Raw genomic sequence first — 16,102 nt, forward strand, 5'->3', positions numbered from 1 at the left:
TATCTCAGAATTCTCTTTCTTTATTCCATGTATTCATGTATAGCTTGCCAAAAAACAAATTACACTCCTCCAAGGAAAAAACCAAATTCCTTGTCTTCCTTAATTTATTGTAGCAGTGTCGAGTAAATCCTTCTATTACTCTAGAAACAATTGCGGGATGTCGTGATCTCAAGGGTCTCTTTGGTTTATTGCCCTCTCTTCTTGGTCAAATCTTCTATGGCTTCTCTCCTCATCTTTCTTATTCTTCTTGCTCTTCTTCTTCTTTTTCAATGAGAAATTCCACTAACTTGGTGTCATTAGTAATCGCTTGTCGTCCTCATGATCAAATGATCAACATTTGGAAGATCACTTGGAGGTGGAAGCAGGGTCTCTTTAGGCCCCTTCCCATTGTCCACCAAGAATGCCATCTTCAGTCCCCAAGTTGTGTGCACTTCCAGATGGCAGTGCAGGAACCAAACTCCTATTCATTTGGAACCCAAAAAAGGATCTTAAATCAGTAAGTTTATGAGATTATATAATGATTTGACAGAAAAAGAAAAGGGAATAAATTAAGTTGAATGTTTCTTGTTACCTGGATTGTCTGCTATGAATCTGATGGCTATCCATCCACCAGATGGGATTCCAATGGTGTTCCTCTCCACTGGGTCAACCAGATTGAACTTCTTGGGATCCTTCTTTGGGTCATAATTCCCCACTCCTTTGCCCACACCGAAGAAGTTGAATCCGTGCAGATGGATGGGGTGGGTCTCCGGCGCGATTATCCCGGTGTCCTGTAAAACGAGCTGGACCGTAGCGTTATACGGCAACCGGTAGACCTTGGTGCCGTTCATGGTCGGCACGCTCGCGTTCTGCGGCGGCGTCGCAGTGTAGTTGTATGTCGTCGGAGGGTTACCAGGAAAGTCGGTCGTGAAGACCCCGCTAATGTTGAAGACATGAGCTTGTAGGAGGGCGATCGTCGGCATCACGAATGAGATATTGTTTACGGCCGCCACGACCCTGCTTCCGTTCCCGGCTGTGCAAGTGGGGCAGGGGTTGACCCCTAAGCCGACCGTGAAGAAGAGGTTGTGATCGACGGTCTTTGGGACCTTGGCCGGGTACTTCTTCGAGTTGAGGCTCCGGAGGGCGTTGTTGAAGCTGTTGGCCACGGCGGAGGCATTTTGAGGAGGCGGTTTGGTGAGCACCGTGGAGGCGCTGGCGAGGGTGCCGGAATAGTGCACGGCCGCGCTTGCGGTCACGTTGTCGATGGCTACGATGGCCGTTTCCATGAATGTGGAGGCGGTGATCAAGTACTTGCCGGCGTTTTGGTTCGTAGTGAGGAGGACGTTTGTGGTCTGACCTGGAGTAATCAGGATGGTGTCCGTTTGGAACGGTTTCACATACGTGGCATCGACTTCCACCACGGTTAGGTTGTGCTGCGCGATCTTGAAGAAGAGCTCTTCATTGAGTGCAGCATTGACAATCCGCAGCAGATAGGTCTTGCCGCTCTCCACCGGCAACGTATAGCTACCTTCAAACGATAAAAAGAAATATTCATGAAAATATTAGCATCAATAGGTGAAAATAGAATGGTCAATGTCATGCAGATCAGAATTTGGATCGGCAGATGTTATTACGTTCTGAAGGGCAACCCGGGACAGGCCCGGGATGTCCGTTAATGGTGTGAGCATCCGAGACATTTGGCGCCAATCCCTGACTCATAGCTTGGTTGATCACGGTTTCGGTGTCCGATTTCCACCATTCAGCTGTCAAATTTACAGGTAGATGAAGTATGTTATTAGTCTTCAACAAAAAGCACATTATAGAACCTCAGATTTTAGGCCATGGTTGTTATGGTTATGGCTCAACCCTTGCATTTAAGAGCGAGTACAGTGAATTTCTTGTTTTCTCCCGGAAGCTAGCATCCCTTTTTCTTATCTTGTGACAGATTAGATTTCAATCGTACCCTCGTCCATCATGGTGTTTAAGTAATAATGGCTGTGCTTCTTCGTGACAGCTATCAAATTGATTAAAGTGGGCTCACCCAAGATGATAACATATTCCTTGCTGGGTTTGGGGAAGGGATAGGGGACGCCACGCTTCGGCAAGATGACGATGGCGCCGTGCAGGGTCACTCTCAGCCACAGAATGTGCGCGTGCCAGAGAAGCGTCCCTCTCTGCCCCGTGATCGTGAAGTTGTAGATGAAGTTTTGGCCCGTCTGGATCGGGCATTGGGTAATGTACGCTGGCCCGTCGGCCCAGCCCGTTCTGAGCTGTCGAACACCATGCCTGCCATGCCGTGCACATGTTACGATACATTCGAATTCAAAATTCGTACTTATAAAAGATGAAAAGGGTCAATGCTCATAATGAAATGTCAAGACAGAATATTTTTCTAATGGCAGCAATCTCCGAAGACGATGGAAATTGCGACTGCTACAGCACTTGTGTTTTGATTTTGCCAGGCAGACAAGAACGTGTGCAGATTTGGTCCGCACAGTTTGTCAGCTTAAAAGTCTCAGTTTTAACCTAATTGATGGTTGATGACTAGGTAGGGTGTCTCACCAGTGAATAGTAACGTTGTACTTGACGTGGTTGGCGACCTTGACAAGCACGTTGTCGCCTTCCCTGGCGTAGAGGGTGGGTCCTGGCAACTTCCCATTGACGGTGACGATGGGCTTGGTGGAGCATAGTCTCGTCATGTTCTTCATCACCACCTGCCCAAGAATCATCCATACCCAATCAATGTTTATTCATCTACAGCAGAATCTCAGAACATCTTCCTGAGAATGGCCGCAGGGGGTCGGTCAGTCTTCTTCTGCTCTACTGGCAAACAGTGGTTTGGTGGGGATATGAGACTGATACCTACCCCGCATACCATACAAGAAAACAGATCGATCTCTAGTTAAGACTTTCCCTAATCCTGGCATGGTTTTAGAGAAATTCTAGGCTGACGCATGTGGTGGCATTTCTTGATACGGCACACTGTTTTTTTATTAAGAGAAACTCGAATTGGACTTAATTTAAACTTTAAATTTATATGAATTGACATAGATTTATATATTTTTAATGAAAATACTTTTGATCACGTTGAAATATTTTTGTAACAATGCGAACTCACACGAATAGTCGCTTATGACATGAAAACACAAATTGCTAACGTATCACATGTCTTCCTCTTTCCATGCTAAAGTCGAAAATCAGGGAAAATCAACTCAAAATCCAATTGACAAGCGGTTTATATAGAGGGGACGCATTGAGATTCTTTTTGTTGACTCGTTAGGTACGTGGAGAGACTTGATCATCACACAGAGGGGACGCATTGAAGTTCTTTCGTATCATATGTAGTGAGACCAACCATATTAGTTAAAGCCATTATTGATTGTCCATCTAACTTCTAATTATAGGACCCAAAAGCAGCAGGATTGATATCTTCTTGCTACTAGCTCTGTCTATCAATGCAGAGCTATATATATTTATATAGCATTCTCTTTTTCGTATTTTCATATTCTTATGTCCTCCTTTTACCAAGGCTATCCGACTAGTATGATGTACTGATGGACTCATTCAAGGCAAGCTTGTCGCCACTTGCATGAAGCAAACCCATTATGCACCGCCCCATTTTTGTACGAAAAACAGCGAAGTTAGATTCCGAAATTCTCCTGCGTACATCGCTTGACTATGGAGTAAAGATATGTATGATAGTAAACGTATAATCTTTTCCTTTATCATGCGTGTAAGGTAGAACGCGAAGCAGCTCATGAAACAGTAAATACATGCGCATGCATGGGAAGAAAAACGACAGCAATGTCACCATTGAACGACGAAAACCCTACACACAACAAAAGACCACGAACTCACATTGAACTTATAGTGTCGAACTCTGCACTCCACCATTGCAGGAAGAACGAGCACCCCAAAGAGAAGAACAAGGAGACGAACCCAGCACGACTCCATTCTCTCTCTCTCTCTCTCTCTCTCTCTCTCTCTCTGTGTGGTCTCACTCTCTGGTTGATCAGGTTTGTCTTTGGAACTATGATATTTTGCTTTTAATGAGCGACTAGCCAACGCAAACTTATATAGGATACGGAGAGAATTGCTGCAATGTCGTTTTTGCTCGGTTAGGTGAAGCGGAGGGAAATCTTGGAAATAAAGATTTTCATTTTCCCCAGCTAACAAAGGGATATACCCCCGGAGGTCTTAACCTCTCATTTCCTTGCATATCACATAAAGCGTATGGTCCGTTCGTTCTTCTTTCCTTCTTTCCTTTTCAGAGGTTCGCTCAGTGAGTTGATCCTGGAAGTTGCCACTCGACTTCTGGTGTGCGCTCCATGAAATTGACCTCTTTCCTATCAAAAGCTGCAGTACCATACATTCTAGAATCCCTTGTTTTTCTGACAATTACATCTGTTTTATTTTCAGTTGCCATGCCTTTCTTTTTATTTGAATTAATTTTTTTCGGACCAACTGTTCGCATGAAAAAGTTTGGCTGGAGCATCGACTAACTTCTGGTTTCTTGCCGCAAACTCTTGATTGAATTGCTGGTGCGTTCACCTTTACTTATCGTCTAGATTCGATAAATCTAGTTGACTACAAATACATGGGTACCGCTACTTAATTCGCCAATTTTTTTGGGAAAAACTTCTTTAGTTATCCTTACATATTACTCATTTATCAGCCTGCGCTCTAAATTATTAACTCTCCACTTTTTCTTTTTTTGAAGTATCCTCACCACCTTTCTTTGTGCCGGACCACACCCGGGACCCTAGTGTGGCAAATCTAGTTCAACTCGTCGTTGCCCTCCTTTCCACTGCCCTTGCCGCCTCCCCCCACCACCATAAAAAAAAACTCCCCTCCCCTCCCTAGGCACGTGTACCATGGCAACCTTAAATGAGAAATTAAATTTAAGGTAGTCACCGCATTTGCAGCCTCAATCTTAGGCCGTCAGCACCTGCGATCCTGGTCCTGGAAACCACGGACAATGTCAATCTAAGGTCGTCGTTGCCTTCCGAACCATGCACGCTTGCTCTTAATTCGCCAAATTCTTTGGGAAAATCTTCAATATCCAACTTCACATTTTACTCATTTATTGACCCGCATTCTAAATTACTAACTCTTCACCTTCTTTCCAAAGTACCCTCACCACCTTCTTAGTGCCTGACCACATAGGACCCTGGATCCCAATGTGGCAAACCTAGTTCAGCTCGCCATTGCCCTCCTTTCCACCGCATTTGTCGCCCTCTAAGGTCATTGCTGTCTTCCGAACCATGCACGCTTGCCTCTCCCCCTCCCCCGGCCTTGCGCGCGTGGACAGAGAGAGGGCAGGGGGGGAAGAGGGAGTGGAAGGCAACATCAGTACCGAGACGGTGGTCAAAGGCGGTTGGGTGGTCTCCCGGAGGGGCAGTTGGTGGTGGGCGGTGGGAGGTGGAGAGATTGAGGTGACTAGGGTTAGGGTTTGTGGGAGCTTGGGAATCTTGACGGTTTTTATAAAGGACATCTAGATTGTTTTGTTCTCGGATTTCTGCATAGAAATGGCCAAGTTGCATACTCAAAAGTACATGATGCAGAGTGCTAGTACTGCAAGAACACGACACGATTTTAGGTGGTCTCTCCCATTTGTGGATGTTGCTTCTATCATTCTGAATCCTCCTAGGATATTTAGGAATAGCTCTCGCACTCAAGTGCTTTAGGAAGCCGTACCCCTCAGCTTCAAAGGACCGGGTACGACATTAAAGTACGTACTATTTTTCTCATCCGTGCTTTGCACGAGATTGTGCTATGAAAACTATTTATTTTCTTCAACAGTGCGAGCTATATATTTCAAATTAGTAAGGGATTATGTTATCGAAACAAATATATGTGTATATATGTGTGTAATTTGCAAATAGTTTAGCGGGTAATTACCAAAAAAAAAAATCCCAAATTATATTCACTGTGACAAAAATACCCTAACTTTTTTTGTGTAGCAAAAAATATAAATTTATACGTATGTGATATATATACTATCTATTTAATTTCATCCAAGATATATTTGTTATACTAATATAAATTCTAGTTTTTTCATGACACAAAAAAGTTGGATATTTGTGTTACATTTAACAAGTTTAAGGTTTTTTAATGATACAAAAAAAAAGTCTAGATTTTCGTGTTATAATTAACATAATTTGAAGTCTTTTTTGGTATTAAACGTAGTGTTGATTTGGCTAGAATGAAGATTGATTGACATTAAGTTATGTTATGAGTTATGACAAACTTATTAGTACTTTCACTACGAAATGACAGTGGCAACACCACCACCACCATGGTTGGCCACGATTATCACAGACAGTCAAGACTCGGCTACCATCAGAAACGGCTTTTAATGGAGGTTCCAACCACAGGCTGAGGCTGTGAGACGTTCTTCGTCGACTCATATTTGAGGTCTTTACCTCTGATCTGAGGCCAAACTCCACATCTGAGGTAGCGTGGAGGCCGGTCATGATCTCGAGTGAAGGTTGACCTGAGAGCGAGTGAGAAATAGACTGTGAGATAGCGTAGAGCGTGGCCGAAAGAAAATCGACGTCGCCAAGTGGACACGTCGGCCATGTGCACACCAAGGAAGAAGACGGGGGAGGAACTGAAAAGACGTAAAAGTTAAAAGAAAAGCATAAAAAGACAAGAAAATTTTTTATTCATTTAAAATGACTTTGTCATATTTTTATCGCGTCAAATTTACATCAACTCTATTTGCCTGTTGTCATCCACAGAAATTGCCACTTCACATTTTTACTAGTCGTTTTTTTATAAAACTGTAATGAAAAGTATTTCTATTATGATACTACAAGTTTAGAGGTTTTGGTGACTAAAAAAAAAAAAAAAGAAGAGAGAATCGGTGTCTACTTGATTTAGTTTTTTTTTAACCCTAACAATTTTTTTTTATCTAAATGAGGTGAAGAGGTTGGTTCTAATTGATGTAAGAATGGAATTTTGTGATTATGTGGATCCAACATAAAGTTTCATTCTAAGCAACTTTTTTTTATTTTTATTTAAACATTGTCTAACATATACATTATATTGAACCATAATACAGTCACAAAATATGACTACTGCAAGTATACTTAGGAGCCTTAATGTGTTTACACGAACATGTGGCTTGAAAGATGCTATATTACGAAGCTTGTCAAGGTACACATTTTCTACTGTACGTTGTATTTTATAGTGGATAAAACGGTGAAAGAGATATGTCAAAACATGCCTTTCTTTTCATTTCTTTTCTTTTTTTCTTTGGATCTAATGTGTATCCCTTGTTTCTTGAAGATGATAATGGATCTAAATAAACTGAATCCAAGCAATAATTGTTCCTACCCTATTACAAGGGTATTTTAATCATAGCTACTTACTAGCACATGGCGTTACACTTGATAAGTTAGAGAAAAATCTCACCAACCTCACGATGCGTTTATTTTGCCAAAATGAATTATTGGAAAATATTTTCCTAATTTTAATTGCTTATATCAATATCGCTCTTGATATAATTAGTTTATGTAAAAAATTCATTATTGAGGTTATATTTAAATAATTTTACAAACAATGAATATATTTTTCTTTCAATCATTTTTGTGAATGATGCAAGGAATCACGTTTAGGGAATTATTGTCCAAGTCATTCATTTTCTTTAACAAATGAAGCAAGGGTATGCTTGTTTTACTGAAAGTGTTTAAGGAAAACATTTTCCATGAAATCATTTTCAAGGAAAATTTATTAATTTTTATTTCTTTTATGGTTTAAGGAAAATGATTTCCTTTTACCATAAAGGGAAGTAGTTTTATTCCAGTCTAAGTTTATTGTTTTTACTTAATGGAAATCTTTTTCCATAGATCAATTAATTTTTAATCAGCCAAACACTGAAAAGTTGGTAACAAAATTGCATAAACAGTTTTCCTTCAAATAAACGGTCTAAATTTTTAATTCCAAGGAACTCAAAGTCAACAAAGGGAAAAAAAAAAAAAAATGTTTTCAAGATTATATATATAGATTTTACTTTGGAAAAACTGTTGGATGTCGTGCTCCTAAAATTCTGGGCATGACGTTCGCTATAGCGACCGAAAAGCATGCGCAAGAAAGAAAAAATGTTCACGGAAGCATGAGATTTCGACAGCGCATTACGAAATAGCAAAGTTGCTTCGACCCCAATCGATTGACTTGGTCTTTTCTGCTACACATTTTTCATGGCGTAAGTGAACTGGGTCATATTCAAACGAGGAACCTCAGAAAAACAAAGCCCATAGTCCGTGTCAGACAGATACCACAACTAAAGAATATGGGTAGGAAATACTTTTCAGGTCATGCATCAAATGTCGCAGAGCAAACCAAGAAACAAAGTTTGGTTTCGAAGCAAAGATTGAACCGACGGTGGGTGAGTGCGAATCTCTAGCTAGAGAAGTAGCTGTCTCAAGACTTAAAAATTGTCTGTACTACCCATCCAACTCTTGCCACCTTCTTTACTCTCTTTTTTCTGGTTTTTCTGGCCCCCTTGTTTTGTGTCCAAACTATTACCTTTTACTCGAAAAAAGATTCACTCTAGGGACGGATCTCAGTGCCTTCCTAATGATGCAGATCAGTCGTTGCGATGCAGCAACCTGTCTGGGATCGCACCTCCTCCACCTATTCAAGATAATCACTGTTTACCCGAAAAAAAGACAGGTGGCACTGAGACAACAGAAAAGAGCTGAGGATAGATACAGGAAACTTGAATTTACGAGGGGCGTGGCATAGAACATAAAACAAAACACTTGTTTAAGATATCTTTTGTATTACAGGCAGTATTTCTATTGAGATTTTGCAGTGGGGGCCACAATCTAAGCATTACTCTCATTACAGAACCTACTACACATCTCAAACAATCTGAATTTTCCAGAAGTTAAAGATTTCTAATACTCTCCATCCCACCTAATCAACTATGCACATTTGGTATACATTTTTAGAACTTTTTTGATCTCCCAGAGAGAGGGGAACCTACTATTTTACTCAACTAGGCTCTATTATTCTACAAGTATTGCAAATTAACAGCCTGAAGTCCTCGTACATTGTATTTGTATCTTCCTTCACAGCTTAGGAGAACAAAGGCGGCACGATTCTTGTTGAAAATTCCCCTATGAATGTCAGCTGTGCCTTCCTTCGCATGCTTCATGGCTGCATAAATAGATGACATCAATCTCCTGAACCTTGCTTATGCTCACCAGTCCATGCAATGTAAAGAAAAATATATAGGACGTGCCAATTACCAATTAAAAGCTCCTCAACTACCGCCATTGTGCTACCTCCAAGTGAACACGCCACTTGTAAGTCTACGTCCCAACCGTGAGGCTCTACTACTTGTCAAGATGGCATGTTAAAGGACCATTGCAGGTACGAAGAATTTGAATAATATTTTAATGTCCTTTGAAAAAGATGAAGCACAGCCAGGAGCATATCAATTTCTCGAAGTCGTGTGTGAATAGCAGAATTGATTGCAATCCTACAAAGGATCCCTAGAGTGGAGATAAGAATGACGCAGAGAACAAAGACCAAGTAAAACACAGAAGCAGTAATGCCCTATCACCTGATACACATGAGCATATAAATCAGAACTCGTACCTTGCGTTTAAGATTGAGACCTTGAAGGGCAAGCCAATGGTTGAAGTTGATTCCTTCTTCTCATCCTGAATTGACCGGAAGTACACATCTTAGCTTTTGCGATATTTGCCTAAAGCAAGAGATATCAGGGACAACACGGGGCATTTTTTCCCTCTCCAAAGAATCTCATAAAGACAGAATTGGTTATATGATACTTTCATGCTGTTCTTTAGGGTGTAGGGGGAAAGGACTGTTGCATGACAAAATAACCCGAAGTATAATCTTATTTCTTGGGTTGATACATCATGCTCCATTTTGCTTTAGCATCATTGAATTCAGTCTTAGTAGCATATCTCTAATTACCAAGACACTGGTAAGTTAATTACCATCTCTGATGCTTAACTGACTTGTATAAACTTCCTCATGGAATTGCAACTACAATTTGACCTCGACTAAGTAAATAGGCAAGATCAAAGTGAAGCCCCCTAAATTTAGAAATCATGGAAAAATCTAAGATGTCAAAGGCATAATGAGTAAAAACGAAAATCTAAGATGTCAAAGGCGTAATCAGTAAAAACAAAGAGAAGGCAATATATCTTTTGCATGACAAAATAACCCCAAGTATAATCTTATTTCTTGGGTTGATACATCATGCTCCATTTTGCTTTAGCATCATTGTATTCAGTCTTAGTAGTATATCTCTAATTACCAAGACACTGGTAAGTTAATTACCATCTCTGATGCTTTACTGACTTGTATCAACTTCCTCATGGAATTGCAACTACAATTTGACCTTGACTAATCAGTAAATAGGCAAGATAAAAGTGAAGCCCCCTAAATTTAGAAATCATGGAAAAATCTAAGATGCCAAAGGCGTAATCAGTAAAAACAAAGAGAAGGCAATATATCTTTTTTTCTGCAGGAGGAGGGCATACCTTTAGATCAGAACCATTCTTGGTTTGAAAACAGCAGAATTTTTTTATAGATGAAAGCAGCCAACATCCGCTGACATAAGTACTAATGCTGACAGTTTCTAAAAATGCAGTCTCATGATTACAAATATAATCAAATGAATCATAAAAAAGAATTACATACCATAAGAACTCAAGTTTGGGTAAGGTGACACCACTTTAAGGATAAGTGAATGGGTGGTTCACAGTGCCTTCCAGAAAGGCAAATGTCTGTAACCCACCATGCAGAATTAGCTGAAGAAAACAAAACATGTTAAGATTATGAAATTAAATAACTGCTAAATGGTAACAGCAGAAAAGTCTTACCCCATTATGTGGGAGGAACTTTGGCATCATATCGCGAAACTATCCATCGTGTGCCTCATCATCAGGCATCCGGTTAGCTGAAAGACCTTGCATGTTCTCAACCACCAAATGATGAGGATACAAGTACCAGAATCCAAAATAAAAAGTCACCGATATCTGGAACAACAAGCCCAGCAAAAGCTTAAACGATCATGATCCTTGAAAATATATATATAAGAAAAGTTGACAGAAGGGCGAAGAGCGTATTCCAAAGAAGCATAATCAGAGACATGCATGAAAGTCCCAGTATAGTTCTCATCACAAGCTAAAAAAGGGTGTCAAGAGCAATTTATTCGGTGGTCAATACAATCAAAATTCACATGCCAAGCAAAAAAGTCAACAAGCAAAATAACAGAAGTTAGCAACTTACTTCCTTGATATTATGATATGGTAGATCGAGTTGCTTCTTTAATTATAGCTCTGACTAATATATTCCAGGTAATAGCGGTAGGTACTATTCCATGAGCCAAAGCGTCATCTAGGAAACTAACAGCATTTGATGTTTTTCCACAATTACAAAGACCTTTGAAAGTAATATTGTAAGAAATAATATCTGGCCGTAACCCTTGCTTTAAGATGCAGTGCCAAATTTCTGAGGCCTTTTCACAATCTCTCAACTTGTAAAAGCCCTCCATCAACGTGTTAAGGGTGACAAGATTTGGAGAGCAGTTCTGCTCCCTCATCTTTGAACACAGTTGTAGGGCAGCTTCTACTCTGCCTGCAGAGCAAAGCCCATGAATAATAATGTTGTGCATAGTTATGTCAGGTTTTAAACCCTTTGCTAGGACCAGTCTCCACAATTCAAGGGACATGTCAACCTTCTTGCCTTTGCAAAGGCCATCCATCAGCAAGCTATAGGTGATCATGTCCGGCTTCCACCCTTTTTCTAGCATCTCCTTCACTACGTCATAAGCCTTACCAAACTGTTCAGCCTTGCATAAACCCTTTATTAGAATGTTGTAGGTGACAATGGTTTGAGGACAACTATTACTGTTCATCATTTTTAGAAGGTGGATCGCATCTTGAAATTTACCGTTGTGAACAAATCCGTCAATCAATGGGTTGCAAACATGTGGATCCAGCTTATGGCCACGTTTACCCAGCTGACCAAGAAAGCTGACTGCTTCATCCAATCTTCCTTCCTTGCACAAACCATTCACCATCGATGAGTATGCAGAGTTATCTAAATCAATGTTCTCATCTTCTGCCCCTTCTAAGAGTCTGATAGCTTTACTTAAGTATCCATTCTTGCACATCCCTTTTACCATGACCCAAAAGTTGTTGAATCAGCACAGCATCCACTAGAATGCAATTGTTCCCACATCAAAATTGCTTCATCCACCTTCCCATTCTCTAACAAGCCACTGATGAATGTGTTATAACTACGGATATTACGACAGCCATCCTTCTCCATTACCTTCCACAACTCAAAGGACTCAATAACCTTCCCCGCTCGACAAAACCCATTGAGCATTGTGTTGTACACAACCACATCAGGAGACAGCCCACTGGCAACCATCTCCTTGTACACTTTCTCAGCAGCATCTACATTTCCCGACTCACAGAACGCATGTATTACATTACTGTAAGTGAACAAATCCATCTCTCTTTTATTTCCCTTCATCCTCTTCCATACTTCCAAACTCTCGCTAAACTTGCCGCATTTACAGAAGCCATTAATCATCACATTGTAAGTCACAACATTTGGATATACAGAAGGTGATTTCACCAACCTCTCCCAGACTTCACAGGCCTTCACATAATCTCTCTTCCTAAAGAACCCATCAATCAAAATGTTATAAGACGTGACATCAGGCATAACACCTCTCTCAGACATTTCATCAAACAGTTCATACGCACCCAATAAGTCCCCACTCTTTGCGAGTGCATTGAGCACGGTCCCGTAACTATACAAATTAGGCTTCAAATGGTTGTCCCACATCCACTTCAAAAGCTCCTTGGCCTTCTCAAAATTCCTCTTCTTGCACGATATCTTGATCAAAACGTTATACGTCTGCAGATTTGGCGCCAACCCCGCCGTTTCGAAGTAGGCGAAGAACGACTCGGCCCGATCCCACTGACCCGACTCGACGAACGCGTTCAGCAACGAGTTATACGACCTTATCCCGGGCTCGCACCCGAAGATCTCCCCCATGTTCCGGAACACGTCCAGCGCCTGGTCGGGCATCGCGCTCTTGGCGTACCCTTTGATGACGGTGAGGGCGACGTCCTCGGGGCACCGGCAGCCCTGGGCCCGGATGAGCTGGACGACGCGGCCGACATGGACGGGGACGGCGGCGGCGGCGGGCCCGGGGCCGACGAGGCGGCGGAGCACGTGGTGGAAGACGTCGGGGAGCGGGAGGGGGCGGGCGAGTCGAGGAGGAGGGCGAGGGCGGCGAGGGGGCTCCTCTCGGCCTTGAGGCGCTGGAGGAGGCGCTTCGGGGAGAGCGGCGGGTTCTTGGGGAGGTGGGCAGCCATGGGCGCTCGCGAAGCAGCGGCTCGCTCGCCATGCCTCACTTCATTCCAGGGAGAAGGTCGCCGGGAACGAGGGAGGTCTCTTCGTACGGTAGAGAGAGGGAGAGGGAGGCAGGGACGGAGGGAGGGAGACCGTGGCCGACTTGCCGGCGGCGGATCAGCTGGAGAGAAAATGGAGCAGAGGCGGTGGGCCGCCGGCGGAGTCGAAAGTTTAAAGGAGGCGAAGAGCGAAGCTGCGAGTGAGGCTAGGGTGAAGATTGACCTCCTTTCTGCTCGTAATTACGAGCTGCCCATCGAGGGTCACGGAGTGTTATGGGCTGGGCCGCTGAAAAAAATGTGAGAATGAGTCCATTCGAAACCGATTTGGACTAAAGATCCGTTTAGTAACTTCCCTACTTCCGGGAACGAATTCTATTTTGAAATGATTTTTCCATTTTTATTTCCGAAAACAAAGAATTACATTTTTTTTTTTTGCTTCTTTTTTCTCTAATATATTCTCTAGCCACTTTTTTTTCCCAGGAGCAGAAAAATTAACTCGACGTTACTAAATAAGCCTTTTGATATCTGATCAAACTCTATTATTTGCCGTTAATTATTCGATGTTCATTTACACTTGTTATTCCGTATGTAGTTTCCTCTAATCACATTTTCTTCATACAAACTAAAGCCAACCTCGATCAATCTTGTTAGAGGACGAAGCGAAGAGGAGCAAGATGCCCTTTTTTCTATCTTTGGATTTGTTTTTTTCTTTGTATCCGTAAAGTATAATCGACACTAACGTGAGACTTTTAGTATCATTATCCCTTTTTTTCTTTTTGCTCTGAGGCAAACATGTGTAACCAATTCAGACAAAGCAGTCGCACAAACGTACATAGTTTTGATTGATTTTTCGATGTAATACCGCAATTTGTCCACTTACTTCTACTTGAAATTCATGAACATCCCTCTATTGTTTTTTCTCAAGCTAGTCTCTACACTTTTTTTTGTACTCGAACGAAAAAAAAAAAAAAAACCATGGATTCATTGCTCATCTTTGCACCATTCCGGTAGTGGATTTTGTTGATGTAGGTGTTCATGAGTAGGATGTTTACAGGGATACATTCGGAAAGGCATAGCAGTCTTTCAAATAGATCTAGAGGTCATTCGCGTCTTACCGGACTTCGGCCACGCCACTCTCCCTCTCATATGCTACAGCCCTCGTCGGTGATTAGAGAGTACCCAGTCTACAACCATTGACGAAGGCGCGCAAGCATTCGTAACCCAAATTACCACTGCGACAAGGGTATCAAAACCACAAGCACCATGACCATTACAGTCACAGATTTTTTGGGAGGAGATGAAATCCTTGCTCAAGACAGATCATCTTATGAATGCCCAAGCCTCCGGGCTGCGGCTAAACTCAACCTATCCCTTCATACCTGTCCATGTAGACGAAGGAAAAATGTAATCGCAAAACGCATTAGACCTTGGCTTTCACAGTCCAGTTGCTACCGTCAGTGGCACTAGCGCAAGGAAATCATAGTCTGATCAAAATTGGCTACATAGTTCATAAGATATCTGCCATTGTGTTGGACTGCGAAATTTCCCATAGAATTCTTACATGTAAATTTCCAACATGAAGCCAGGTATTTCTACTTACAAGAGCCATCGGCACACTTCGCCTCATCAACACCTCAAAATGGAGCGGAATCTTGGGATATAAAAGTACAACGGTCCGGAAATGATTCCATCCCAGCAGGAACAGGAACAAAAGTGAGGAGACAGGAGAGGAGAGAACCTATATTCACATAGAATATATAACTCAAAATCACATACCTCATTGTCGATCCGATTTTTAAAAATGGCTACCTTTTTAAGCAAGCTAACAATTGCTAGAAAGAGAACAAATACAAAATATACACGGTGCTCTAAACCCTAAATCTCTGCACTGCTAACAGGGAAAAGGTGGTGGGCAGAAAAGAGAAACGAATATTTTGAATCCTTAAAAACTTATATGCGCAGCGACCATATTGGACTAATCGCCAGCATGGCCCACAAGATCGTTGTCACTATCCAAGTGAGTCTACATTTGGTAAACCGGACTTCAAGCAGATCAGACCCACAATTACTGAGCATCCTTCAAGGACATAGCTGCGTCGGTTCTTCAGAATTTCCGAAGACGCGGTGGAAGCCGTTAGGTTCCATACAGATCACCTTCTTCGTGCTGAATTCATATGAGCTTTGCTTTCATGCCTTATTCGATCTGCATACATGGGCAGGCGAATGATCTCGTTGATCTCACCCAGCAAGACTTCTTCTGTAATATTATCCTTTATGCTTCGCATCACCTGATTTCACATAGGCAGACACCTAATTCAGCAACTGACTAATTCAACTACCGGCAAAATATAGTAGTTGTTGTGAACATGGAAAGGACCTTTCTGTAGGTGTTAAATTCATTGGGAGTAGTTTTGTCTACCCGGATCCGCATACAGACCCACACTTGTTCATCACCATCCCAAGAACACTCGATTATCTTGCCAGAGTATGAAGAGGGATCAAGACCATCTGCAAGTTCAGACGCATGTATTAGACTATAATTATAGCAGCAAGGAGGATGACTCCAAATGGCAATCAGCAGCAGTACTATCTTCAACAAATGGCTAAACGATAATAGTAGAAACGCCAGATGGACACTCTTGAGAAAAAAGAGAGAGAGAGAGAAGGGAAGGGGGAGGACGGGGATTTCCTTCCTAGACAAA

At 41.9% G+C, this 16,102-nt stretch overlaps 3 protein-coding genes across 3 annotated transcripts in view; all 3 read right to left on the reverse strand.

The window, feature by feature from the left end:
- The window catches only part of LOC104426390 (laccase-4), an 18,776-nt gene continuing 2,674 nt past the window's right edge, over positions 1-16,102 (reverse strand). Inside the window, exons 2-7 of the mRNA XM_010039421.3 lie at positions 3,838-3,968; positions 2,542-2,693; positions 2,021-2,265; positions 1,614-1,742; positions 572-1,507; positions 1-460 (exon numbers count right to left, since the gene is read on the reverse strand). Coding sequence (XP_010037723.2) covers positions 297-460; positions 572-1,507; positions 1,614-1,742; positions 2,021-2,265; positions 2,542-2,693; positions 3,838-3,933 — 1,722 coding nt within the window. The 5' untranslated portion in view covers positions 3,934-3,968 and the 3' untranslated portion in view covers positions 1-296. The remainder of the gene's footprint in view (positions 461-571; positions 1,508-1,613; positions 1,743-2,020; positions 2,266-2,541; positions 2,694-3,837; positions 3,969-16,102) is intronic.
- Positions 8,728-13,595, reverse strand: LOC104426391 (pentatricopeptide repeat-containing protein At3g09060). The gene is given in 6 exon segments (XM_010039422.3): positions 8,728-9,147; positions 9,240-10,775; positions 10,848-11,003; positions 11,257-12,156; positions 12,159-13,235; positions 13,238-13,595. Coding segments are annotated over 3 exon segments (2,094 nt in total). The 5' UTR covers positions 13,365-13,595; the 3' UTR covers positions 8,728-9,147; positions 9,240-10,775; positions 10,848-11,003; positions 11,257-11,266.
- LOC104426395 (mRNA-capping enzyme-like) overlaps positions 15,130-16,102 on the reverse strand; it is a 16,372-nt gene continuing 15,399 nt past the window's right edge. The window contains exons 17-18 of the mRNA XM_039304150.1: positions 15,778-15,908; positions 15,130-15,688 (exon numbers count right to left, since the gene is read on the reverse strand). Coding sequence (XP_039160084.1) covers positions 15,551-15,688; positions 15,778-15,908 — 269 coding nt within the window. The 3' untranslated portion in view covers positions 15,130-15,550. The remainder of the gene's footprint in view (positions 15,689-15,777; positions 15,909-16,102) is intronic.

This window comes from Eucalyptus grandis, chromosome 11 (assembly GCF_016545825.1).
Source record: "Eucalyptus grandis isolate ANBG69807.140 chromosome 11, ASM1654582v1, whole genome shotgun sequence".
Lineage (NCBI taxonomy): Eukaryota > Viridiplantae > Streptophyta > Magnoliopsida > Myrtales > Myrtaceae > Eucalyptus > Eucalyptus grandis.